This window comes from Astatotilapia calliptera, chromosome 22, assembly GCF_964374335.1.
Source record: "Astatotilapia calliptera chromosome 22, fAstCal68.1, whole genome shotgun sequence".
Classification (NCBI taxonomy): domain Eukaryota; kingdom Metazoa; phylum Chordata; class Actinopteri; order Cichliformes; family Cichlidae; genus Astatotilapia; species Astatotilapia calliptera.
This window is the reverse complement of record NC_137442.1, coordinates 19,163,097-19,188,998: the sequence shown is the minus strand read 5'-3', so window position 1 is coordinate 19,188,998 and position 25,902 is coordinate 19,163,097. Positions and strand designations below refer to the sequence as shown.

Genomic DNA, 25,902 nt, shown 5'->3' with positions numbered 1-25,902 from the left:
CACAATCTTTTATATTAAAGTAACTAAAACTGTATAAATTATTTGTTGTGTCTGTATGTGCACGTGTAATTCTAGAGTGGGATATAATGGTTTCACAATTTTCTGTTTACTTCCTGAATCACCTTTATTTAGGAAAATAAAAAGAAATCAATGATGTGTCCTTAGTATCAGACATATCTTATATTAATTTACCTGTATATATCATATACAATGCAAGATAACTTTTGTGAGGATGATAGGAGAAAAAAATGAAGAAGATGAAGGAATAGGGAAATATGACAGTGACATATAAACAGACAAACAAGTGAAGGTGATGTGCTGCTTCGTTTGACATGACAAGACACACACTCTCTGGGGTTTCAGGAACTTCAACACTGTGGCAGCAACAAAGAAAAACCCTTCAGCGTTCCATCACCGTTTCCCTATGAGGGAAGACTTTTATTAGCAAACACACAGGCTGGCTTTGGAGGATGACCTTCAGGGCACATACACACACAAACAGACACACAAACACACACAGAGAGGCATGTTCATGTGGTAACCAACGTTTGTGTCCCAAGGGTAGAAGAGACAAGAGCAGAAGTGTAGAAAAACAAGAGGTGGTTTGGAGGGGTAGGAAAGAGCCAAGGCCTGGATTATCACACACACACACATTGATATGGAGAGGGGTGTGTCTTCAATATTTTACAGGAAGTAAATTTTGTGTGTGTGTGTGTGTTTGTATTTGTACATGGGTGCATGTGAGTAATGGGATACGAGTCCTTAGACGATTTTGTTCTCCAGCAAGGCGATCCTCTTCGACATGCTCTCTAGTAAGATTCTGTCAAGGAGAGAAACTGTGAAGGCAGTCAATAAATCAGACAGTGCGAAAACAACTTTAACACCCTCCCTCCCAAAATAATATCCTCAGACAGTGTCACCTGTCATAAAGGATATGTTTTTTTGTTAGTGCCTGTAGGGCAGCTTCAACTTTCTTTTGGAACTTTACAAGGGAGTCGCATTCACAAGGGTCACCTGTGGAGCCAAGAACACACGGGTTAAAGATTTGTGTGATTTGTGAAGTATAACAACACATTTGTTTAAAACTTCTCACCATTACAGACGTTAATCTGTAGCTTCTTGGCAATCTGGCTCATGGCCTTGAAATCGGCGGTGTAGAAGTAGTGCTCTCCGGTTGGCTCAGAGGCAATCTCTTTCAGCTCGTCCTCAACTGCATTGCCCACTCCGACAGCATACATCTTAAAGCCTGCAATGAACGCGCTCGTTCCTTCATCTGATTCACATAAGTATATATTTTTATTCTGCTTTAGACGTAACCTTCCCACTCCCTCTAACCGTTTTCCTTGGCCTTCTTGGCAGCCTCTCCGATGTAGTCCTGACTGCGCCCATCGGTGAAGACGATGCCCACCTTTGTGACTCCAGGCCGGGCACCCTGACCAAGGCTGAAGCTGTTTTCTACCAGATAACGGAGAGCCTGGCCTGTCATGGTTCCCCTCTCCAGGTAGGCCATCTTTTTCACAGCTTCTTTGAGGTCCTTCTTGTTGTTGTAGCGGCCCAAGGGAAACTCCTGCGGTGGAGCAGAATTAGGATGATGATGAGGGTGGAAGTGAAAATGCTTACTCTAATGTAAAAAAAGAAAAAACTGACTCATACCGGTTTGACTGTGCTGGAGTACTGCACCAGTCCGACATGAGCCTTGCTTTCACTGACGTCCAGCTTGTCGATGATCTGGTTTATCCATTTCTTGACCAGCTCAAAGTTCTCAGGACGCACGCTCTTAGAGCCATCGATCAGAAACACAACGTCTGTTGCGGAGTTGCTGCAAGCTGGTGAAAAACAAAACATACACACACGGACACACACGGGGCATGTTAATGTCAGAGCATATTTATCATACTTGGACACATACCTTCTGAGACAAACACCCACTCACCACTGCAGCTACGACCATTGTCCATGAGGGTAAAACCTTCTCTGCAGGCACACTTGTATGATCCTGGGGTGCTGATGCATACCTGCTCACAGTCATGATCCCCAGTGGCACACAGGTCAGACACTAGGTCTTCTTACATGCACAACACACACACACACACATAAGAGGGGGCAGGCAGGTAGGGTTAGAGGGAGAAATAAAACTATGTCAGTTTGAAAATGGGAAATTCTAGCATTGATTTTTTTAATGATCCACTGTGACCTGCAGTTGACCTGAACAGGTTTGAATATATGTAGATGATGCAAAAATCCAGTGGAGCCTTAAAGCAAACGGAGGAAAAGATCGGAGCAGCCTTAAGCTAATAAAATCCAGTTTTCTGGAGGATTTTTCAACGTGATGCACAGGCTCCTCCTCAACACTATGATAATGCTGCTCTCATCATCTGCACGTGCAGCGATGCTGGCTGCCGCAAAGCGAGAAGCAAACAGCAGTCGAAGCTGCCGCAGACTGGGAGCGCCGAAGGGCATCACTAATTAGAGGCTTAATGATTGGCACTAATGGATCGGTAATTACAGATAGATCAGTCTCGCCTCTCGGTTATGTGAGAGTTGACTGAAGAACAGGACTAAATCTCATTCCAAAAGGTTGTTTCTACCCTAATGCCCTCGTGCTGTGGGGAATTTTAAATGAGTTTGAAGGACTGAATGAATACATTGTAATCTTGTCGAGGACGAGCAGAGGACAAAAGGGAGAGAAGAATAAATTGGAATGAAAAGGATGACAGTCCAGACACCTTACCCTCAGTACAGGGGAGCAGCAGACAGCTCTCTCCACAGGAATGAAGGTGTGCATATAATGAATCCCTCTTTCTTGCTGCTGTATCTATACCTCCTACAGTACATCTCTAATCCTTCTCTCATCTCTTCCTTCTCCCCCTCTTACCACAAAAGGCCTCCTGGAACTTCTTGGTGAGCTTCTCGATAACGCTGTAGCTCTCCACATAGTCCACATGGTCATCCAGAGGATCGCTGGCCATCTGCCTCAGAGTGTTCATGTCCACGCGTCCCACACCGATGGCAAAAATCTCAATGCCGGCGTCTCGTGCACGTTGAGCTATATCCTTTACATTGTCCTGGGGACGCCCATCTGTCACAATAATGGCAACCTGTGACAGTGAGGGTTCAAAATAGATTATAAAGTTACCATTGCGGTTATGAAAGAGGTGAATTTCACGTGCAAACGCATCTAAACATGTGGCAGACCTTGCCGACGTCAGAAGATTTTGCACGAGCGCCCTCGGCCTCACTGAAGGCAACATTCATTGCAAACTGGATGGCCAGGCCAGTCATGGTTCCGGTGGACAGCGGCTCAATTTTGGTCACAGCCTTGATCAGCCCGGCTTTGGTGCGGTGGGTCTTCAGAGACACCTACAGTTCCACAACAGCGCAGTGAGTGAGATCGAAATGAGAGAAAACAAATCAGAAACGTCGGAAATCGTTTTTTAAACTTTATCCAAACCTCATTCTTAACGCGGCTGGCATAGTTGACAACTCCCACACGAGTGGCGCTGGGTCCAACATTCAGCCCCTCGATGACTTTTGCCAGGAAGACTTTAACTTGCTCAAACTCTGAGGGGCGAACACTGCGACTGCTGTCGATGATGAACACGAGGTCGGTGGGACGGGCTTTGCACAAACCTGCCGCTACACGTGAAGAGAAAAGCAACTCAGATGTCACCGTAATCTCATATTCATTTTATAAAGTTATAAATTATTCCTCATTCCATCATTCCTCATGATGATGGATGGAGATCATGAAAGTCAGGGGAGATGTGGGTGGAGCATGGAGTGAAGGGCTGTTGAGAGGAAAAGGGGAGGGCAGAGGTGATGGAGAGTGGTGAGATGTATATGAGAGGAAGGGCTGGAAACAGGACGCACAGAGGCAGCAAGGGTGGAGAGAGGGAAAGGTGAAAGTACTGCGATGGAGAGAGGACACAAAAAGAGCCACTGACCCACTTTAAGTGTTTTCAGAAAGCTTGTTGAGTATCTCTTGCATGAATATATCAATAATTAATCCATAATTAGATTCCACCAAGAAAAGGCGTGAGGTGTGGTTACATTTTCACAAAAAAAACATGGACTCTGACAGATTTTTTTAGAAAAGGTGTGATGAAATTAAGCTTTGCTACAGCGATACGGCTGGTGACCCGTAGCATTTTCAGTGTAAACGCGGGCATTTTGGCATCATTAAGCAAACTGCAGCCAGCGTCTACTGCATATCACTGATCTCCCTCCTCGCCCTTCACCTCTCTCCCTCCCTCCTCCCCCTTCTCCTTCTGTACACCTCCTCTCAATCTTTGACATGCAAGAAACAGCAACGGCCACACTCCATCCTGAACAAAACAATTATCCAAAATGTGCTTATACAAATTAACGACTTGAAAGAACATCATAACCCCTTTTTTCACGTGGCAGAGCACGTCATCTACTAATCAGGAGGTAGAGCAGGTCATCTTCTAATTATGAGGTTGGTCTTTTGATCCTAGGCTGCTCCAGTCTGCATGCCAAATGTCCTTGGGCACAATACCAACCCCAAGTTGCTCTCCGATGTATCCATCAGAGTGTGAATGTGTGTGAATGTTGAATAGGAAGCATGTAAAAAAGTGCTTGTATGAATGGGTGAATGAGGAGAGTTGAGCTGCATAAAGTGCTATAAGAACCAGTCCATTTACCTTTTCTCCCAGTCCCTTACTTATCATTCTTAAATAGCTATGATATATACAGAAAGTTAGTGTCCACATCTAACCATCATACATTTTTCCCCAAAAAAATGTATGATGATACAGCATCTCATCCAGCCTATTCACACACAACACACAAAAAGATTCTAACCACTCAAAAAAATTTTTATGTCCTTCACCTAAAAGGCAAACTGATGATCAGAGCAATATTTCTCACCTGTTGAGACCAGACTAATGCTCGCTTTTTAAAAGCTGTGTGAGGTTTTTCTGCTCTATGAGTTCACTTTTATGATGATAAAAGGCAAACGGGTGTTAGAAGCAAAGCATCACACAATCAACAGGAGTTAAGACATAGGCTTTAGGGGTTAAAGGTCATTATTCTTACCCATGGCGGCGGCTGTGCGAAGGTCTAAGTTAGCTTGGGCTCCTATTAGGCCAAGCAACAGCAGGAACAACGGCTGGATGGGCGTCATGGTGACAAAGGCGGGGGGTCCGAGCGCGGCCGCAGACGGTCCTAGAGTTAGGAAGCAGAAAAGAAAGCGAAGCGCAGCTCCAAGCGATGGGCACGGCCACAAAGTGAGACCAAGCGACTCTGAGCTGCAGGTTATCAATGCACGAGCTTCACACACTCAGCCCACAGACAACCCCCCTCTAAAGCTGCAGTGTGTGCACGGATGAGTGTGCGTCTGTGGGAAAGAGAAGGAAATACCTGCTCTGGGAGGACCTAAAACGGTGGGCAGGGAAAGACAAACACACCTTGATATGGTTAGGATGGACAGGTAAGTGTGTATGTGAAGGTGGTAAATTTTTGTTGTGTGTGCGCACCGGTCCCCCAGTGGGTTACAGTATGTGCGTGTCTGGCTGGGGGTACAGGAGCGGCTGGGGTTTGGTGCAGGGCTCGCGCCAGTGCTGCTGCCCCAGGTTGGATTTGGCCAAAGCTCAAATAAACACCGACATGAATTCCTCTTTTCTATCCGTGTTCCCTCGTATAGCAAACACACATTTATGGTGCGGAAGTGAAGCAGAGCCGCCATACACAGCCTACAGTGTTCCTGCTGCTCTACACGTTGAGCTGCGTGTGTGTGCGCATTTTTCTGTAAATTTTAAATTGTAGGTATACAATCCATTTCCTGGTTTCTGAGTTTCAGTATTCAGTGTCATTCTCAATCTCCTTGCTTCACATTTGTAAACCCTTCTGAAACTTTTTTACCTCAAAATCAGTTTTATAATAAGACAGATCAAACACACACACACACACACACACACACACACACACACACACACACACACACACACACACACACACACACACACACACACACACACACACAATGAGAGTAAAGGTAAATCAGATTTCCTTTTTTCAGCATCTTCTCCTGAACTTCTCTGGTATATACTCTCCACTGTATGACAGGCAGCAGGGCCCCATTGGAGTAAACACAGCAGCAAAACACACTTTCATCAATAAGTTCATGTACACATCTTTAATCTTGCTATAGAGTCCACACAAACACACTCAACAGAGACCCCTCTTTTCCCCACACACAAGCAGACATTCCTCTGAACCCCCACCCACCCCCTTCCTCCTCCACACAAACTCACTGAACAAGCCGCAATTGAGGAGGGAGTCTGTGAGGGGAAGAGGAGTCGGGGCTCTGGCTGTACAGTAACCAGTTAGTCAGATTTCCAAGTGAACATGCTGCAAAACCAACTGAACAGGGTGTGTGTGTGTGTGTGTGTGTGTGTGTGTGTGTGTGTGTAATAGTGGTGAAATGTTAGAGATTAAAAAGAGAAGAGATGTTATTCCTGGACAGTGTGTCATCTCTGGAAATGGTCAGTTTGGCTCATAAGAGAAGATACATCACACATGCACAGCATTATGTAGTAACACACACACACACACACACACACACACACACACACACACACACACACACACACACACACACACACACACACACACACACACACACACAGGTTATGTAACACTGTCTACCGGCAGGCTGGGCAAACATAAGCAGGTAACTGAAAGAACCGGACCTGCATTTGAGAACTACTCTGCTCAAAAACATTACAGGAATATTCGCTCATCGCAGTAAAACACAAAGTCAGCGAAACTTCAGGGATATCAGTCTGTTCATTTAAGGAAGTGAAAACCACTGTGAATCTATTTCACTTGTTTTGGTGCAAATTAAAGTGCTAACAGGGGTAAGAATAAGACAGATAGAGGAGAAGGATATAAACCCAGCAGTAGCACCAGTGTCTGCTCCTTTGAGCAATAAACTGGAGGAGCACTGAAAGAAACAGAGTCCATGAAGGTGTCACAAGGGCACAACGATTATGTTGCTCGCATCCCAGCACTGTGCAATTGAACTGGCAGGTCCACCACTGGCACCCTGTTCTCTTCACAGGTTTACACTGAGCACCTGTGACAGGTGTGAACAAATCTGCAACATCATGACCAGTTTGGGAGTGGCTCAGTGATCATCTGAGGAGACATATCCCACAGACGTTCTACAGAGAGGCCAGTTAAAGTTAACCTGATTAGGTTAGCTTAGGTTTGGTCAGAGACATGCACGGGTACCCTGCTGGAGGTCATTTTGTAGGGCTCAGGCAGTGCTCCTCCTCCTGTTCCTCCACAAACAAAGGAGCAGATAGTAGTCCTGCTGCTGGGTTGATGTCCTTCAACAGCCCTGTTCAGTTCTCCTTGGGTAACCCTTATCATCCTGTGTTGACGCACGGCTTTAGTCACACAGATATCGAGCAGAACAGCTCAAATACGGAAAAATGATTCAAAAGACTGCAGAGCAGATCTTACTTAATGACAGTAGAGAAGGACTGTGAATACCAGTTAACTAGATTACCTTTTCCCTAATCTTTGGCTAATCATTAGTTTAGAAAAATTTTAAATGCCACCTTTAAAAAGGTGGTTTTGCTTGACTGAGAAAAAAGTCGTTCAACAACAATTTAGGATAAATATTTTAATCCAATTTTATATCCAGGGCAAATTTGTTGTGGTCCCCTGTGCTTTTAGGTGTTGGCCTGATTTCTGTCTGTTCTCCGCCCTTTGGTCTAGCTTCTCTTTATCGTGTGGGTGTGTGATTGTTTCACTAACTGTGCTTCCTCCTCCTGGCTCTTCTCTGCACTTGTTATCAGATTGTTAGCATACTGTGGTAGAAGTAATATAGTGTGGTAGAGGTGCTTAGGTGTTTTAATGCTTCCTTGTTACCAATCCTTGAATCTATACTCACCTGCCTTCTCCTTCTTTATCCTAGAAAACTTACCTGCCTGTGTCATTCGCTGCCCGCCTACTGGAGGAAAACACCCCAGCAAAAGATTGAGACTGAGCTGAGTTATCAGTTGTTTTTTTAATCACACACCTTTTTTGGTTTAGAGCTGAGCACTCTACCTGTGGGTCCTTCTTATTAAGCAACAACACAGTTAATCTGGTTTATCAAGTGAATCAGAGTGTTTGAGGTCAGGAGTCTTAATTGAGTGTACAAATAAATAGGTGTGAATCAGGGAGTGAACGGTGGCATAAAAAAATATATTTTTAACACATCCGGTGTGTAAAGGCCTTTAGATCTTATTGAATTAGAGAGAATGGAGGGGTTTGAAGCATGTGTAGTAGTTGCTATGCATTTAAACACTGTACTTTCCACTTTAGTACATTTACAGAAGATCCAGTCAGCAGTGAGCATCTATGCCAGATACCTGCAATTAGGCCATTAACCATCATTAGAACTGGAAATTATGGTACAGCTCCACCAGCACATTTAATTTCAGTGGCTGCTGAATTGTTCAGTGTTATTTCATGACCTGTGTACAAAACACAAGGACTGCCTGATTATTTAGTAGGTTTATCATCTAAAACGCAGAGGCTGGGGAAAATCTGTCACCATCATACTGTGAAACACTGAAACCTGAAGTTACACTGGTCATAATGGATTGACAAACCAGCTTGTTGCCCTGTTACAGTCAGTATTGCCAGGACTCAATACTACACCTACACCTCAGCCTTAGCTCTCGACCGACCCTAAAGTCATTAATTATGGTAACATGGGAGACACAAGCAAACCAATACTGGGAAAATGTGTGTGTGTGTGTCACATGTGACCTTGAGCTTCATTTGGGTGAAGACCCATTGGCCAATCATTGTTGGTAAGTTTGATTCTGACCAATAGTGCAGGAAAAACTGCAGAAAGACAGATGGATGTCTGATGCCTCACCATGGCATGAGCTCATCAGTCCTTCAGCCGAATGAGCCCTGGAGTCCTGGAGTTATTGCCTGGTATTTATGGTAAACAGCCTGGTTTTGTTGGCATTACAGAGGCGTTCGGGTTCAGTGTCTTGCACAAGGACATTTTGGGATGTGGACAGGAAAAGCCGGGATCAACCACTCACCTTCCGATTAGTAGAAGTTCCCCTTTACCACCCAAGTCAAAGCTGCTCTATGAGATTATGAAACCTTTGGAAAAATAGTCTTTTTAAGCACTAATCCATTAAAAAAAAAATAATAATAATAATGATCATTCATTGGACACCCACAATCAGCTCAAACTACACAGTTATATAAGGTTTTCCTTTTTCCAACCCATCCGTTTACCTTCTTGTAGCAAAATAGAAATCTAATATTAAGACACGATGTATTTGCTTTTTTTCCCCAAAAAGGGAAACGTTCCTGTAAGTTTATTTTTTTCTCTGCCAACCATTTCAAGGTGCTCGGTTTAGAAAACTATCATCACAATAGTACTGCCAGACCCGGGGAGTGCATGGAAAGAAGTGTAAAACAAACACATTCCTCCATCTCAGCCTCACTGCGTGCCATTAAGCATTTTCATAAGGCAGCATACAAATAATGCCACTTTTAGTGGAAATATTTACTATCAACAAGGTTAGCTGAGATATTTTATCGCTGTCAAATCTGGACCTTCCACTGTTTGTCCTCGTTTTTAAAGCCACGCTTGAACACACAAATCTATTTATTTTATCCAATAGGGTGTTATTTTCCTGAGCAACTCGCCCTCGTGTCCCATCTTCTTCCAATCCCAACAAAGTCTGTTTGTCATATCTTCTAAAAACAAACGAAAAAATCAACAGTTTAATGCTATTTGAACCAGGCGACTGGAGGAACTCCAAACTGTGTCTCGGTTTTGTTCTACAACCAACATCATTACTTTCAATCTGTTATATCAATAAACTTTATCCACCAATATCAATAAACTCCATTACTTGATCTGACCGAGCAGTGTGGGGTTTTCTTTTACTTTTTAACCGTCAGTCGGTGCGTGTGCACGCATACTGTCACGGCTTTTGGAAAGAGTGGGAGGATTTAATGTTTGACCACATCCATAAATATTGAAACAAGTTGCCTTTCTTCAAATCTCAGAATACTGAGTAAATATTGACACGGTGGGATCGGGCTGGAGAGAAGCATCCCAAACCTGTGCTCACACACGTATGCACATATCTGCACACGCACACACACAGTCGTTTCCCTCCAGCTGTGCTCTGAACGCTCTCTGTTCACACGAGGGAAGTCCTGGAAAAAATAACTACAGAGTAACCCGACATGAAGCGCTCCTCAGTCACATGTGTAAGCTCAGTGATACATGAAGGACTCTGAAATTATGTAAATAGCACAAGTACTACACAAAAAAAGAGTCAATCAGTATCAGACTTCAGCCCGAGTAAAAACATTTCTTCCTTGAGTTTGAAGAGAGCCCTCACTTCTTCACAAAATAAAGTTCTGTGCGTGCCTTCTTATGCAAGAAATTTTTGCACTGCAAATGAAGTTTTTGTGTATGTGCGCGAGTGTGTGTGTGTTTATGCTGCTCGTCTCCTGCCAACAGTAACAGCTCAGTAGCCAGTGAGCAGGAAGAGAGAGGTTCATTAAACCAAATACAGAGCTTACATAACCAACAGTTCTGTTCATCCCAGAACCCCCTCCCCGTGCTACAAACACACTTCTCCTTCATCCCCATCTTCTTTCCCTCCCACGCCTACTGGCAGAGCCCACCCATCATCCTCTTCTCCTCCCATAGCAACAGCTCATCTCAGCTCTCCTCCCTTGTTCCTAGACCAGCAGATTGCCTCAGTCCCTCCATCTCCCCCGTCCTTTATCTGCTCCCTCAGTCCCTGCCACCTCCTCTTTGCTCTCATCATATCTCCTTCTCTTACTCCCACACCATTCCAAGCTGTACTTCAAACTTTACAAACAGCGGGAGTACGAACCAGGAATATTAACTAGAGTTAAAACAGGAAACCTTTGATTTTACAGAGAACAAGGAAATGTCACATTGCTCCCAAACGTCTTTTTTAGTCTCAGGAAAAAGCCTTCAGCTCTTTCAGAGGTGTGATTTCATATAGGGATTTGGTTTCCACAAGCCTCTGTTACTCACTTGCATACTAAAGATAAAGGGTGTGCAAGTGCAGTAAGTGTGAGAACAGCAGATGGCAACACAGATTAAGGCTTTGGGCTGTATTAGTAATTGTCTGGAGTAACTCTGCTCTAAAATCCACTGTCGTGATCTTCCTCCATCAGATTACAGACTATCAGTCAAACCCATTCTCCTCCCCAGCAGAGGAACATTTGAAAAACTGCATCTTTAATGCTACAGATACTGGCACGTGGTTGTCTCACACTAAAAACCACCAACATAGGATTAACTCAAGCATGAATCAAACCGGACAAAAACCCCTCATTTAAATTAGAGGATCCCAAAACGAGGGATGTGAACTACCTGGATCACACGAACATAATCTGCTTTCACCAACAGTCCTCTTCTGATATGAAACTTTAGATCAAAATCTCACAGTTTTGACACAGTGGAGAAAATCCAGCGTGCAAAGCAGGATTGATCTAAAATTAGCAGCATCACTGGGAACAGTTTAGAAGTGCACGGGGAGAAAACCTTGAAGGGGAGATCCACCAGTCTAAGAAAAGAAAAGAAAAGAAAAAAAAAAAGCCATGACCTTCATCTTGATGGCCAGAGTTGTGGACCATTATGATCACACCTCATATTATCAGTTTATAAATCAGCTTCTACTTATGGGTGACCACAGCAGGACTGACAAATGTTAACAAATTCTTTATCCAGTTTAACCGAATCACAGAGACATTGGAACCAGAAACATTTTAAAGCCCTAATATTCAAAAACAAAAAAGCAACAGGACTACATATTACACATATATTTCTAACTTATTTATAACTCTAAGGATATTATAGTATATTTGTGTCTTTATTGAACAGTGGGGGTGGGGTGGGGGGGGGGTCCTCTGAAATGTAGCAGGTTACATTTGTGCAACATTTCTATCACCATATTTTAGCAGAACATGTGACTGAAGCCAGACTTGAATGTCCCTGATTAATTCTTTAGCCAATTTAAAAAATACAGACTCAGTGATGTTATTTTTCAGTGTAGTGTTTCTTCACATCTCATTCTGATTTCTAAACTGGTACCAAGATATCTTTTCTGAGGTACCTGAAATAAGCTACAATTTGAGCAAAAACAAACTGTCCTAAAAAGGGACATCGAAAGACAAAAACAAAATACGCTTCAGTTGTTGTTTTAGATTATAAAACCAAGTTAAATGCAGAAATAAATGATTAACAGCGCAATGAGCATTTATTGCAGCCAGCAAACTAAAGCCTGGTGGCTTTCACATTTCAGCTGAGAACATCCTAATAGTAACAAAAACAGGAAATTTAGAAATCCACATATATTATATTTACATAGACAGTTGAAACACATGCACACACGCTCACACACACTTAAAGTCAAAAATGTATGGGAGAAAAGTCGCAGTGGAAGTGGCTGTGGATCTCTCTAGGACTGTCATACTCAATTTTGACACAAGAGGGCACTGCAGGGCTTTCTGGAGAGGCCGCGTTGACCTGCGAGGGCATTAGCAATGACTCCCTGGCTGGAGTATCCTCCACCCTGAGGCAAGAGTGCCGCAGCGTTGACACAGGTGGCAGGACGGTGGCGGTGCTGGTGGTGCTGCTTGTGAAAGTCTGGTTGAGTGAAGGATTCTGGGAATTTGCATGCAACGACTCCTGGTCCTCCCCAGGAAAGAACGAAGGAAGAGGGAGGGTGGTGGAAGAGGTAGGCTGGTGCTCTCGACCGGGTCCCAAGCTGCCAGGGTAAGCAGGAGGGCACTGAGTACGCTGGTGCATGGCTGGCTGACTGCACATGTTGCCCCATGGGTAAGACTGGTACGCTGTAATCCCAGCTGGATGGAAAACACACGCAGATCCAAACAGACTGAAAATTCAGCTTCAGTGGCAGTAATTGAAACCTCAAACATTTCACCTGTCATAAGACTAAGAATGCCAAGAGTATCTGCATACCATTTAATTCTAATGTTTTTCCTGTGCCCTCAACATGACTCCCTTTTGTCTTATTAATCAATGCTGACCTATACATTTCCTTATTAAATCACCATGCAATTTAAACATCCAACTACAAAGCTTCTGATCTTTCTAATTTGCACCACTGACTGAATGGTGACTAAAGCTGATGATATGACAGTGATGAGAGCAATGTATAATACAAGATTAAAAATAATTATTGAAAAACTGAATGATTGTGCAAACATCTGTTTACATAGAAAGCACCAAGTCAAACTTTCTTTTGACTTCTGGGTTAGTTTACACTAATGTAGGGTGTATAGTTTTTACTTTCCATTTGATCCTATAGGATCTTTTGTCAGAGTAAAATTTCATATTTTTTCCAATACATCAATTAATGCAATCTCATTTTACCCCAGTGACTCACCGTGGTGACCAGATGACTGCAGTAGGATTTGACCTGCACTCTGGGACTGAAAGTAGGCATGACCTGTGGTGGAATAGGTCACCACTCCTGTCGAGTTTCCTCCAGGGCCAAAAGTCAGGTAGGAAGTAGGATTAGACTCTGGAGGGTTAGGGGTGAGGTAGGGGGATGGTGTGAAGTAGGTCATGCGGGGCAGAGATGCTTGAGGTTGGAGCTGAGGCTGGCTGGTGGGGTAGGAGGTCTGGAGCTGGTAAGACAGAGTGTTGCTCTGCTGGCTAGACGTCAGGTAGTCCAAGTCAAAGAGCAAACTGAGGACAACACAAACAAGAATTTAGTGACAAACATGAACATCTTTGATTATTGCTCCATCTGCAGGTTGTGGTTGCACTTATGATTACTTCTAGTGATATCGAGGCAGACAGACACAATCAGAGTTTTATTCTCAGGTCTCACGTTATTTATGAGGTTTCTGCCACCATCTCTATGCAGTACATCTGCGTTACTGAACATGCACAGATACTGCCAACCGTATCTACAAAGTAGAAGTTTTAGTGCTGTCACACATCTATAGTCATACAAGCATAATTGTATAAGAACAAAGTGACTAAGTGCAATCTCTCACAGCATATTTTAGCTAAAACTGACTCCCTGCTACTACAGACGCTGTGTGAGCCATCACTACATCAGTATTTCACAGATTCCCTCTCTGCCTACTCTCTGTCCTGCTGTCAGCTCTTATACTCATCCATATTTGAAGCATCCTCTAGTATTCATGTCACAGTTTGCTGTGAGTGGAGCTGACCTGGTGTCAGTCGGCAGAGACTGGGTCTCACGGTGGGCCAAGGTAGAGCCACCCTCCAGAGCATCCAGGAAGAGGGGTGGGGTGTGGGCTGGTGTGTTGAGGAGAGGGGGAGTGGGGTTTGCAGAGTTAAAGGTTGAGGTGAAAAGAGGAAGGCTGGCTCGCCGCAGAGGGGGGGGGCTCTGCATGGGACGGGGGGGATACTCCACCAAACCCTCCTGAGATGAAAGCTGTTGCTGGCCTGTATCCCTCACTCTGCTTTCACCTAACAGATAAAAACCAAGCAATTACAAAGTAAGATTAGGCAGAGATACTGTAGTTTGGTTTCTGTGTAATTTTACTATCTCAACCTGCAGTGTGAAGGTTTGCTGAGCTGAACAAAGATGTCATTCTTCTATAAACACTTTCTCATATGTAGGAAAATCCGTTAATTAAAAACCTATGTTTGTAATGCCATAAAAGCCACAAATTTTATCGAGGTCAAATTTGCTGCTACTTTACATAACCGACCCTACAACTGAAAGAGTTTTGGTGGACAAGCTTTGTCCGCCTCTCTTCCAGTAAAAATAACTAATGTTAACAGAGGATCCTAAGCAAATGTAACGACATTTTTCAGCCATGATGGAGGTGGGGTGACTGCATCACTGCTTGATCATCCAGACATCAAAGAATTTAAGCTGGTCCGGTTTCTTTAGGGATTAATAAAGTATTCTGATTGTAATCATTCATCAGCACCTCACAAAGGAATGATAATGCAGGTTGAAGGGAAACTTAATCCCAAATCCAAGTTTACATATTTTCCTCTGACCTTTAGACTTATGTATCCATCTAGATTGTTTTGTTGTGATGTTTCCCTTTTCATCAATGGAACGAGATGGTCTTCACATTACAAAAAAGACTTAACAGCTTTGTCTGTTTAATCAAACAAAACTAAAGTAAAAATTCAAAAACCTTGTTATGAGCAGTTTTATGTAGGACCTATTTTTTTTTTCCAATGCTACTTTCAGCTGTTCACTTATAGACAAGGGCTCGCCACTGTGGGAAGGTCTGCATGTTTGATTTCTTTTTAATGATTATGTATATTTATTTTTGCACTGGATGTCGCTTATTAGGCAAATGTGTAATGTGCAAAACAAAAGGGCACAGAGCTTGCTAACATCATAGCTCAGCTGAAGGGTGATGCGATCTTTAACACCTTTGTATGCAATTTTAAATTTGGGTTGAGTCGTTTATTTTAACAAGATAAAGAGAATTCCTCACGGACAGACTGAATGCTCATCAAGCTAATGCATGAAAAGCAGAGTGTCGTAAAATGTGCATGTGTGGATTTTCACACCTGGGCTGCTGAGGCTGGACAACAGGCTGCTGTGGGAGGGTGGGCTCTGAGTGGTTATGGTGGGGAATGAAGGTGGCACAGGGGCAAGCTGGGGTAGCTTGGGAGGAGCATAATAACGAGACAAAGAAGCGGCTCCCTTACTAAAACAAAGACAAAGAACAAAAATGCACTTAAGCATGAATCAAATCAAAGTACAGAGATAAAAATCTAGAGAGGTAGGTGTGTGTGTGGGTGGGTGGGGGGGGGGGGTCAACTGGACTTCTTTAGGTTTGTGAAGATATCTTGATGAATGCTCAATCATCCAGGTAAGTAGATCTCCAAAAGTTGATTCTGTTCATCTGGACGTAGTGTTTTGTGAAGATAATTCACCTCTTATCCAAGAGGCTTCTTCAGTTCTACAAACAAAAGACTGAGAGTCCCAGGTATTTAACGCTTAGTGGGGGCTTTGGAAGTGGTCCTGAGGGTCATTGACCCATTATTGACCCAGAGCCTCTTCACATGAGCCAAGGTGTGTGAGAAGAAGAAGAAGAAAAAAAAAAAGAAAAAAAGAAGGACTGTATTACTATCACCGGGGGTTAAGGGTCAAGTCACTGTGAGGGCTTGCCCAGCCTCATCATGTGACCTTAATAGCTCAGTTGAGGCTCAGCTGAGTAAAGACACAGCAATAACACTTTCAGTACCTACTGGGCTCCGGTTCGAAGTGATCTAGCCTATCGAAAAATGTGATTTCAACAGACGTAACTCAGTCATGAGAGCGACTTAATCACAAAAAACAAAACTACCATTTCTGAAAGCCGACAACGGGGGAAATCCCCCCCCAAAAAAACCCCCACACACAGAGCAGCAGGTACACCATCGTCTCGAGGTTTTCCATTGTTGTGTCGCATACAAATGACGTCACATCAACGATGGTCGTTCACAGTGGATGTGGATTCAATTCTGGTTTATTTATATAGTGCCAAATCACAGCAGTTGCCTCGAGGCACTTTGCATTGTAAGGTAAAGACCCTACAATAATGCAGAGAAAGCAATCAGACGACACCCTAGGAGTGAGAAACAGCAAGAAGAGAAAAAACAACAAACTCCCTTTTAACCGAAGAAACCTTTGCAAGAACAAATGACCTCCTTTACTTCTCGCTCAAACCATCTTGTCTTCTTAGTCCAAAATGTGAGCACTGGCATCCTCAAAAGAGTGACCTTTATTCTTTAAGTGTACAGCCTTCAAACCTAAAGAAGTCATCTACCTTATTTTCTTCAGTCTCTCTAGACTACCATGACCTGGATGACAGCAAACCTACACAGACACACAGAAATAAAAGAAACAGAAATACCTGTTGTGAGCCAGTGTGGGCATGGGATTGATTTGGTGATGTGGACTGTATTCGGCTCTACTCTGTCCGTGTTCCACCTTTGCTGTAACAGCACGTACTTTCCTCCACTTTGCCCTCCGGTTCTGAAACCAGACCTGGGACCCAGAAACATTCAGGGGGGAAAAAATAAGACTGAGGAGGCCAACAAAAAAGGTAGAAACTGCTTTACAGAGGATGAGATGGGATTTTCAGGAACACAAAGAATAAAATGCCAGTAGCACATCTTCATAAGGAAAACATCACAAGTCTTCAGTAAAATTCCACAGAAGATGAACAGAGTAATAATAATAATAATAATAATAATAATAATAATGGATACTTTATTGATCCCCATGGGGAAATTACTTGTTTTTCTCTGCATTTGACCCATTCACTCAGTGAAGCAGTGGGCAGCCCACTAAGCAGGCGCCCAGGGAGCAGTGTGTAGGGACGGTACCTTGCTCAGGGGTACCTCAGGGTAGCCGTTAAGTGGATTCGAACCGCCGACCTTCCGATCATGGGGCGACCACTTTACCTACTGAGCTATCCCTGCCCTAAGAGTCTAACCATAGACCACAGAGTAAGAGTCTAACCATAATTCTCTGAGGTGTGACGCCGACTGAAGTAGCAATCACTTTCCTTTTTTCTGCGTCCGGATAGTGATCCTCTTGGAAAAGGGCCTCTAGATGCTCTAACTGATCTGTACGCAAGAGTACGTTAGTGTACACACACACAAATTACAGGACAATAATTTGCATAGCAGTCAAATGTGAGCACACAGAGATGTTTCCCCTCACCTGTGCTGTAGAGCGTCCGTGTCTTCTTCTTCGGTGCAGGTGGCAGCAGGCAGCTGTCCACAGACTCTATCCCTGGCAGCAGTGGGAAGCTGAGGGCTCGACCTCGGCCCCTGGTGCTGTAGCGGATGGAGCGTCGGGTGGAGTATACCTGCGTTATCTCCATCTGCCATGAAGAAACACTACCTCAGCACAGATGTTTTCAGTCAAATTCAGTAAAATGTCCCAATGTTTTTTTTTCCCTTTAAAAAAAGGATTTTAAATAGTCAGGTATCAATTATCACATTTTTAAAAGCTAAATATAATTTTGGAGAGTCGTTTAGGGGGGAAAAAAAGGAAAAACCTTTGAGTGCAGTGCAGAGTTGAATGTTTCAGCCCAAACAAAGCAATGCAGCAATCATTTCCCAAAAATAAAAGTTCATTTAGGACTTCCAGGACCAAGTAATTAATTTCCATTGTTCTTTCCCATATGTGATATTAACACGTCTGTTCCAGGGCTGCAGCCAGCAGGTAATGATTTTTCTCATTTTCTGTTAATTGCTTGGTCCATTAAATCTAGTGAATATAAAAATGCCCACCGCAGTTATCCAGGACCTGATGTAATGTCTTCAAACTGCTTACTTTTTCTGATGACAGACAATAACCAAACATATCAAAACTGCCCAGAGACAAGAACAAGTAAAGTAGTCTTAAAGATTGATCAGTTATGAAAATAAACAGTTCTTCTCCTGCCAAACTGGTAACTGACTGTTCCAGCTCTACCAAACTCACATATCAGTTGTCAGTCTCTGTAAAAATTTGTCTTCAGGTTAGCGTAGTTCAAAAACAATCATTTCTGATTTGATCTGGTCTGAAACGTCTTGCTGTTGTAGAACCAGTGACATTATCTGAGATCTACGTCTGAGTGGTAAACATTAAAAGTACCGATTACTAGCACAGTGCATGCTGTGGGTCCAAGAGTGTCATCCTGGCAAATAACAGTAAAGAACAATTAATTTACCGTTATCACCTTACATAGCTTTTCAGTGAGATGAGATCATTCTCCACACGCTGAATGTGCTCGTTAATGGCTTCAAAGAATCTGTCACCTACGGATATCACACTACATTACACACTGAACATTCAAATCCAGGATGCCATTTTCACAGCTGCATCATTAATAATTCAGAGGACTGTAGGTGTGCATATTTCATACACATTAGACTGTAATTACACACTGAATGAGCCATTATTAGAAACCTGTTGAGATTTACTAGAAAATGCAAAACTGTTGGGTTAAAGGTTAAACTTCATGATCAGCAGCCAAGTATAATGTGTTTATTTTTGTCTTTTCACACACTGTAACCCTGAAATTCTCTCGACACAAATGTCCAAATCATTCAGATAAACTGTCTTTGCACTGCTTAATACAGAATCATTTCCACCTGAACCCATATGAGGATGCTACAGGTAATTATCGAGAGTATTCACAACAAGCGAGTGGGCGTCGTGTATCCTGCATTGTCCATGCTTTACTCAGACAGCATCTGGCAGGTTTGTTGGAGAAATTTCTCTAAGCACAACATCCCAGTGCACTTCAGACAAAGCAACGCCCTCGCAAAAAACTACCTCATCAAAATACTCCCAGTTCACCATGCAATGCAGTGAGGAGTGCTCGGACCTTTACATAGGAGAGCAGAGATCTTCGATCAAGAACACAGACAGAGGCCATCTATGGGCACTGTGAACAACCACCACTGAGTGGAGGTAGTGACGCTAATTATCAGCCACCTATAATGCAGTCCTGAAATCCTCTTCCCAACCCCCACAGCTTGACCCATGTGACCTTAATAGCTCACAACAATATGGCAGGGCAATGTATCACAGAGGTGTCACATCTTGACTCATATGACCCTTAAAGACTGACTGGAGATTTATGCTTCAGCAAGAAATCTATGCTGTAGCTATTAGTGTGTACCTGAATAAATAGAATAAGTGTTTTTAATCTGTACTGCCACTGTTGTGTATTTTTGACTCTCTAAATAAGCTATACACAGAGCACTGGTCAGGTTCCATCCATGAATGTGTTTTTATCGCTAATAACCAAAACAAATCCAGTTTTTCCCTCACTGTTTCTGGAACGCACCAACTTCCAACATGTCTGCAAATGTTTATATAAAGGTCTTAACCTCAAACCCCTCTGAAAACTTATGGGGAAACCTCTTGTGCATCACCCTAGCAATGTGACTACATGTTAGCTCAACGTAGCCCACGATTGTTGCGATTGGCCATTTCAGCACCATCGATTGCAGTTTTGCGCTTCTTCTTCCTTTTTTCCCACCTTTTTCACTGCAGTTTTAAAATTTATTAGTGAAAGTGACAATCATCTCTTCAATATAAGGAACATTAATAATAATAGTATCAATATAAGTACTCACAAATGTCAGCAAATTTCTGGAGGGAGACTGTGTAAACTATTGGAATGGATGTAAGGGAATGTATAAACAAGTGAAAAATCTAGAGGGGCAGATTTCAATCCCTAGTCCCAAGATTTTATTTTTTTTTCTATTGGCTGGCACTACATATAAAAGACCAGGACATTAGCACATTGTAATTAACACAATGCACCATAAATGCCAGCAATGACGTTGGCCATTTGCGTAGGTTACATTGCAAGCACTACAAGGTTCCCAGCAGAAGTCTAAATCGGACAGAACAGGCTTGTCCACATCTTTTAGGACCACATTTAAAGTGACAGCCCCATCAGGGGTTAAATACCTGGGCCTTAAGACATTTAAGAAGTAAAGAAGCTTCTTAGGTGAGTGAAGAGACACCTTTATAAACCCCAAAAAATGTAAGTCCAGTTACCTTCAGTTCAAGTAATTAGGGCTATTTTGACGTGGGTCGGCGAGAACCTTACAAGGACACTCAGAGAGCATCCTTGACAAAACCCAGCAAAATATTAGTGGTGAAAATGCATCCAAAGTTCTTACATGTGAAAAAGAACCACTCGAGGGAATGTACTGACATGATTTCCTAACATTGTTGGGGTTCATGTGTGAAACTGGCTTAAGTTTGAGAAAGATCTTAAATCTGCGTGTCTGAAATACAGCAGCACACAAACAGAGTTTGGTGTGAATGTGTCACTCAGGTTCAGCGTGCAATGAATCTTGAGCAAATGAAAGGGAAAATACATTTCAAGTAGTTCACAGATCATCAGGTATGAGCACATGAATGGTCTCCTCTCACCTCAAGTGGTTGTGGGCCCTGCTGGGGGACACTGTGAGGCAGAAGGGGGCTATGAGGTCTTTTGTTACTCTGTGGCTGAGGACATGTGGGCTGGATGGAGACAGGAGGCTGCGAGGAGTACAGCAGGGGGATGGGAACTGGGGGACAACACAGCCCTGTCCCCCCAAACCCCAAGTAGAGTGGGTCAGAGAGGTCACAGCTGTTCGTCAGAGCCGAGGTCTCCTCTGAGCTCATCGCTGGCACCTCCTGTGTCTCACTTTTCTTCATCTCCTCAGACCTCTCACCAACATCCTTTACTCCTCTCTTACTTCTCACCTGCTCACTTTGCTTCCTCCCTCGCTTCTTCTTACTCTTCTTCTGCTCATCTTTTTGTGCTAAGCGCTTTGTCACTGTACTCTCTTGTTCATCAGCAATTGTTTCCTTGGCCTTCTCAATCTTGTTGTCTTCCATCTGCACCTCCTGTGCCGCCCCCGCTTTCAGCCCACTCTCAGGCTTCACCTGCTCCTCCTCTGTCACAACTTTCTCTTCTTTCCCCCCCTCCCCATCCTTCTCTTCTCGCCATGTCTCCTCTGCTGCCTCTTCATCCTCCCACTGACTAAACACTTCCTCCTCCTTTTCCCTCCTCTTCCTCCTCCTCCTCCTCCTGCTCATGTTCCCTCGGTTGCTGTTTTTTGACAAATCCTCCAGTTCCTCACACAGAAGGCTTGGACAGTCTGCAACAGAGTAAAGCAAGAATTTGTTTTTTAACTTAAAAATTTGGACTAAAAATCACTCATCTGGTTTTACTTCAGCATCCTACCTTCTAGTAATATAGTACTCTGGACATTAATGAGTTCATAATTATCATCAACATATTACATCTTGACTTCTACAAGAATACAATAATAACAGAGATACATTTTTGGATCAGGCCAGTCTGAAAAATGAATACAGGCTCAAGAACTTCAAAGCCAGAATTCATTTTGTGGCAGTTAGGAGAAGGCTTTAATCTTTAAGTTCCAGCCTACTGCACTATGTTTTCATTATGTATCATTTTACCCAGTTTATTTGGTCAGATATTGCAAAAATATGCCCAAATATGCGTGTTTTTCCTAACAAGCTCCTGAAAACTGAAGGTTTCTCACCTCAAGTCATTATAAGCTGGAGCTAAGTACTATAAAGCGAGTTCAACATACCCAGGTTGTCTTTGTGTTATCTGGACTCCCTTATCCGAACATATTTAGTCAGGAACACATCAAGCTTTTATCAACTCACTAAGTTAACCTAGGTTTTAACCTGCACATTCACATTAAACTGGGTGGCATCTGTGGCATTATCAACAGAAAACAGATGTTAGTAACAGAGCAGCTGATTGTTCAAAAGATGAATCTATAATATTAGAAAACCATGAATTGGTTGAACACATAATACAGACTGAGAGAAACACAGCTGCTCCAGACAAAGCAGTGGTGGTGAAGGAAAAGCACTGCACAGTAGATAAATACTGACAGCGCTGAATGAATGCATGGACACTCAGTGCTTTGTAAGACAGGAAAAGAGAGGGTAATAAAGTTTAGCCTATTTAAAGCCAGGAGAGAAAGACAGCAAAAATGCCCACTGTTTATCAGAATCTCATGGATTATAATGAGTAAATGACTAAATTAATGTTTAGAAGGCAATGTTAGTTCTCATTCTTTCAGCTGCAGCTTCGCTGTTGGTTGATGATCTGAGAGCAAGTGAAGAGTAAATGCAACAAACAGAATTCAAAGGCAGGCTTAGTCTATGTGCAAATTAAATACAAACCAGCCAAAAGTGGAAGGGAAAAAATAAGGGGAAAAAAAGGTTTATCTAAAAATATATCTCTCTTATTGATCATCTGGGAAGTGTGAAGACACTAGACTCTCCTACTATCCACACAGGAAGTCAGAGGAATCTTCCAGGAATGGTGTCATTTCACAGAGAACTGACAGGTCAGTAGACGCTGATTTCAGACCTAATGATCTCTAATCTAGGGAACAAGTTATCATGGTGAAGCACCCTGGTAAGAAGTGAACCATCTTAATAGCACAGAAAAACCCTGATAACCAGACAAGATAAAATCCGACTCCATCATCAGGCCTCTGCAGTGTTGGGAAAAGTGAACTAACACCTTTTTTTGTGTGTTAACTAGTAAAACTACAAATGCTTCCTTCACCAAAAGGAAAGTTGTTGTTCAATGTCATTCTTTTTATTTCCCAACCGGTTCCCAGGTTGAGCACTCTGCAGACAAGTTAGAGCAGGAAGGCTGAGACGGTTTGGACATCTGTAGGGGAAGTAGTGGATATACTGGACAAAGGATGTTGAAGATGGGAGGGAAAAAAGGAAGACCTCGGAGAGAAAGGTGAGATGCAACCTTTCTGCATATGCGGGTGATTCCTGCCATTTATTAGCTCAAAAAAGGTGAGAAGGGATTCTTTAGCAGTTACCTGGCCGTCCTGCGTGGTAGTGAACCTGCAAATTCCTGTATCGATACCATACCAAGTAAACACAGGGCCAGTATTACTGATACCAAAACCAATAGTGATACTTTTAACTTATAAAAGGCAGCTTATGTAGGGGAGCTCATCGTTTCATGACTTATGAGATGAATCATCACCAATCTGCAAAATCTGAACACATTTTAATAGGGTTAACATATCGATCCTATTGTGCTAGTATCAATCCGATACCGATACCAGTGATGGTATCAGTACTACGGATAATTGGGTCGTTAGTGGCTCACGGCCTAGCTCCACTGCTTGGCATCTGACCAGACAGGTGACGCGTTCCCTAGATTTTATTTATTGTTGTTGGCTTTTGAGTTTACGCTTTTAATATAAACTTAACTGAGTGGCACTTTTGCTGGGTTGACTTAATTTCTTATGACACTGTGCAATAATTTCATTACATGTTCACTGTCAAGTGGGTCATTGCTAGGTTTTAAAATTGCTGTAGTTAACCAAACTATATTTCTGTCTTTGGTAATAGGGATGGGAATCGAGAACCGGTTCTTGTGTAGAATCGGCTCCCAGTAGTCCAATTCCTTGTTGTTAGTCAGCCTGCCTATCATCCTGCTTCTGTTTCAGTTGCACTTGTGGTCCTGTGTTAAAACACTGGCACAGTCTGCAGCGTGGATATGGATGTTACTCTTATTTCACAAAAGGACGAGCACGGGATGGTAAAGTGGAAACTACATTCAGCTCAGAAACAACTGCATTATGCTGTTAACACTACTTTGACTCTTCACACACACACAGCATGCTAATACTAAGCCAACCAGACAGCATGCTAAAACCAAGCTAGCCAAGAACCCAGAGTGAAAGCTGAGTGAATGTGGGCCCCAGCCCAGCAGCCAGACCCTGAACTTTAACAGGTAACAAACATAAGCAGTTGGTTGCAGCCTCCATTTCTAGATGTTCATGTTTCTAAAGTAGAATCACTTTCAAGTGTTTTCGTGCTGGTTTTCATCTTTACTTTGTGTTCACAACTAAATACTAAGAGAAAGATCATTTGTGTCACCCTCATTAGTGTAACAAATTACTTAATTACTCCAAAGAGAAAGTAACACACACTGCTCACACACACACAAAAAAAAAAAAAAAAAAGGGAAAATGCCTCCAACATACACAAACATTTGATCACACAACATGCTATTAATTTGCATGAATGTAATGTCTTCAGGAGTTTTTCCTTCCCACTGTCGCCAAAGTGCTTGCTCATAGGGTTCATATAATTGTTGGATTTTTGTATGTAGGTATTATTGTCGGGTCTACCTTACAATATAAAGTGCCTTGAGGTGACTGTTATTGTGATTTGGCGCTGTATGAAGAACTGGATTGAATGTGATATACTGCTTAGTCATGGTGGTGATAAGGAATCAAATCAATAGGTGATATCAATATTGGAATCACTAAACTCATCAATTTCCATCTTTATTTGGGTAATTTTGATTCAGTCCAGCTTCTTTTCTTTTCTCTTTTTAAATTATTCAAACTGAAGCAACCTATATTAATGAAAAGCACAGCTCAACTCTGAAAATGCCACAAAGCAGGTGTATATGCATTCATGAACTCTCACGCCGCTCAGCTACATTGGTGCATTTTCCTCTGTCACTCACTGAGCTGGAGTCAGATAAGGTACCAGTATTTGGAGAAATAACCCGATGATGTTTGAAGATTTCTTTCACATCTCCAGGGTCACGTGGTGACCCGCAGGTCAAATAAAACGCGCGTCGGTCTCGGGAGGAGCAGCAGCCTGCGGTGGCTTAATTAGTGTCCCAGCCGTGCGCCGCCTCGTGCCACCACCTCACCTGACCGTTAATTAACTCTGAGCGGCTAGGTGCTGCTAAACTAGCCAAGCTGTCCCCATCTCCAAACACCGGGTCGTGAATGTTAATAACCGTGTTTTAAGTCGTCTCCGCGGAGCAGAGCTGCACTGGGAGCTTCACTCACAGGGGGAAAAAATAAAAGCTTTAAATAAGACGTCTTTCAAAAGTTTGTTAAAAAATGGTGTTAAAAGTTTGTCCGCGTGCATCAATTGAAAAGGCTAAAACAAGCCAATAAAACAATTAAAGGGCAGCCTGAGTATCCTTACCCAAGTCTTCACCTGCGTCACCGTCTTCGTCCATGAACGCCACCGTCAAAACCAATAAACTTGTGCTAATAATCAATTAAGTCGAGCAGACAACGAAGCGAATGTCTTCATGACCGCAGGTTAATGGGCTTGATTGATTGATTACCTCTCTCTGCTGTGTGACGGAGAATTATCACGTGAAGGGTGAAACAGAAGCAGCCAATCACAGAACAGAACAGATGCACCATAACTCTACTTTTACAAGGAAAAAAGGTGTCTCAAAACCAGGTAACGACTTCCTGTTCAAACAAGAAGCCTGAGTTTTATCCTTATCTAGTCTCGCTCATCGCAAACAGCTAAAAAAAAATATGCTTAA

The 25,902-nt window shown here is 42.9% G+C and overlaps 2 protein-coding genes across 4 annotated transcripts; both read right to left on the bottom strand.

The window, feature by feature from the left end:
- Window positions 1–98: 98 nt before the first annotated feature.
- On the bottom strand, window positions 99–5,410 carry matn1 (matrilin 1). Of its 3 annotated transcripts, none has more exons than XM_080295928.1 (10): window positions 5,059–5,410; window positions 3,452–3,636; window positions 3,196–3,360; window positions 2,876–3,098; window positions 1,934–2,065; window positions 1,654–1,826; window positions 1,336–1,567; window positions 1,094–1,246; window positions 939–1,014; window positions 99–814 (listed from the first exon to the last, which is right to left on the bottom strand). In XM_080295928.1, the coding sequence occupies exons 1-10, from the start codon at window positions 5,144–5,146 to the stop codon at window positions 763–765; spliced, it is 1,479 nt and encodes a 492-aa protein (XP_080152054.1). In that variant the 5' UTR covers window positions 5,147–5,410; the 3' UTR covers window positions 99–762. The 3 variants fall into 3 exon arrangements, with proteins under 3 accessions (XP_080152054.1, XP_080152053.1, XP_080152055.1); XM_080295927.1 differs by having other exon boundaries at window positions 938–1,014; window positions 1,934–2,062; XM_080295929.1 differs by lacking the exon at window positions 1,934–2,065 and having other exon boundaries at window positions 938–1,014.
- A 3,738-nt stretch (window positions 5,411–9,148) lies between these two features.
- nobox (NOBOX oogenesis homeobox) lies at window positions 9,149–25,902 on the bottom strand. Its single transcript, XM_026157257.2, has 9 exons — window positions 25,548–25,902; window positions 20,958–21,670; window positions 17,733–17,895; window positions 17,529–17,635; window positions 16,918–17,051; window positions 15,587–15,726; window positions 14,254–14,515; window positions 13,455–13,759; window positions 9,149–12,909 (listed from the first exon to the last, which is right to left on the bottom strand). Exons 1-9 carry the CDS (start codon window positions 25,579–25,581, stop codon window positions 12,455–12,457), a joined length of 2,313 nt encoding a protein of 770 aa, XP_026013042.1. The 5' UTR covers window positions 25,582–25,902; the 3' UTR covers window positions 9,149–12,454.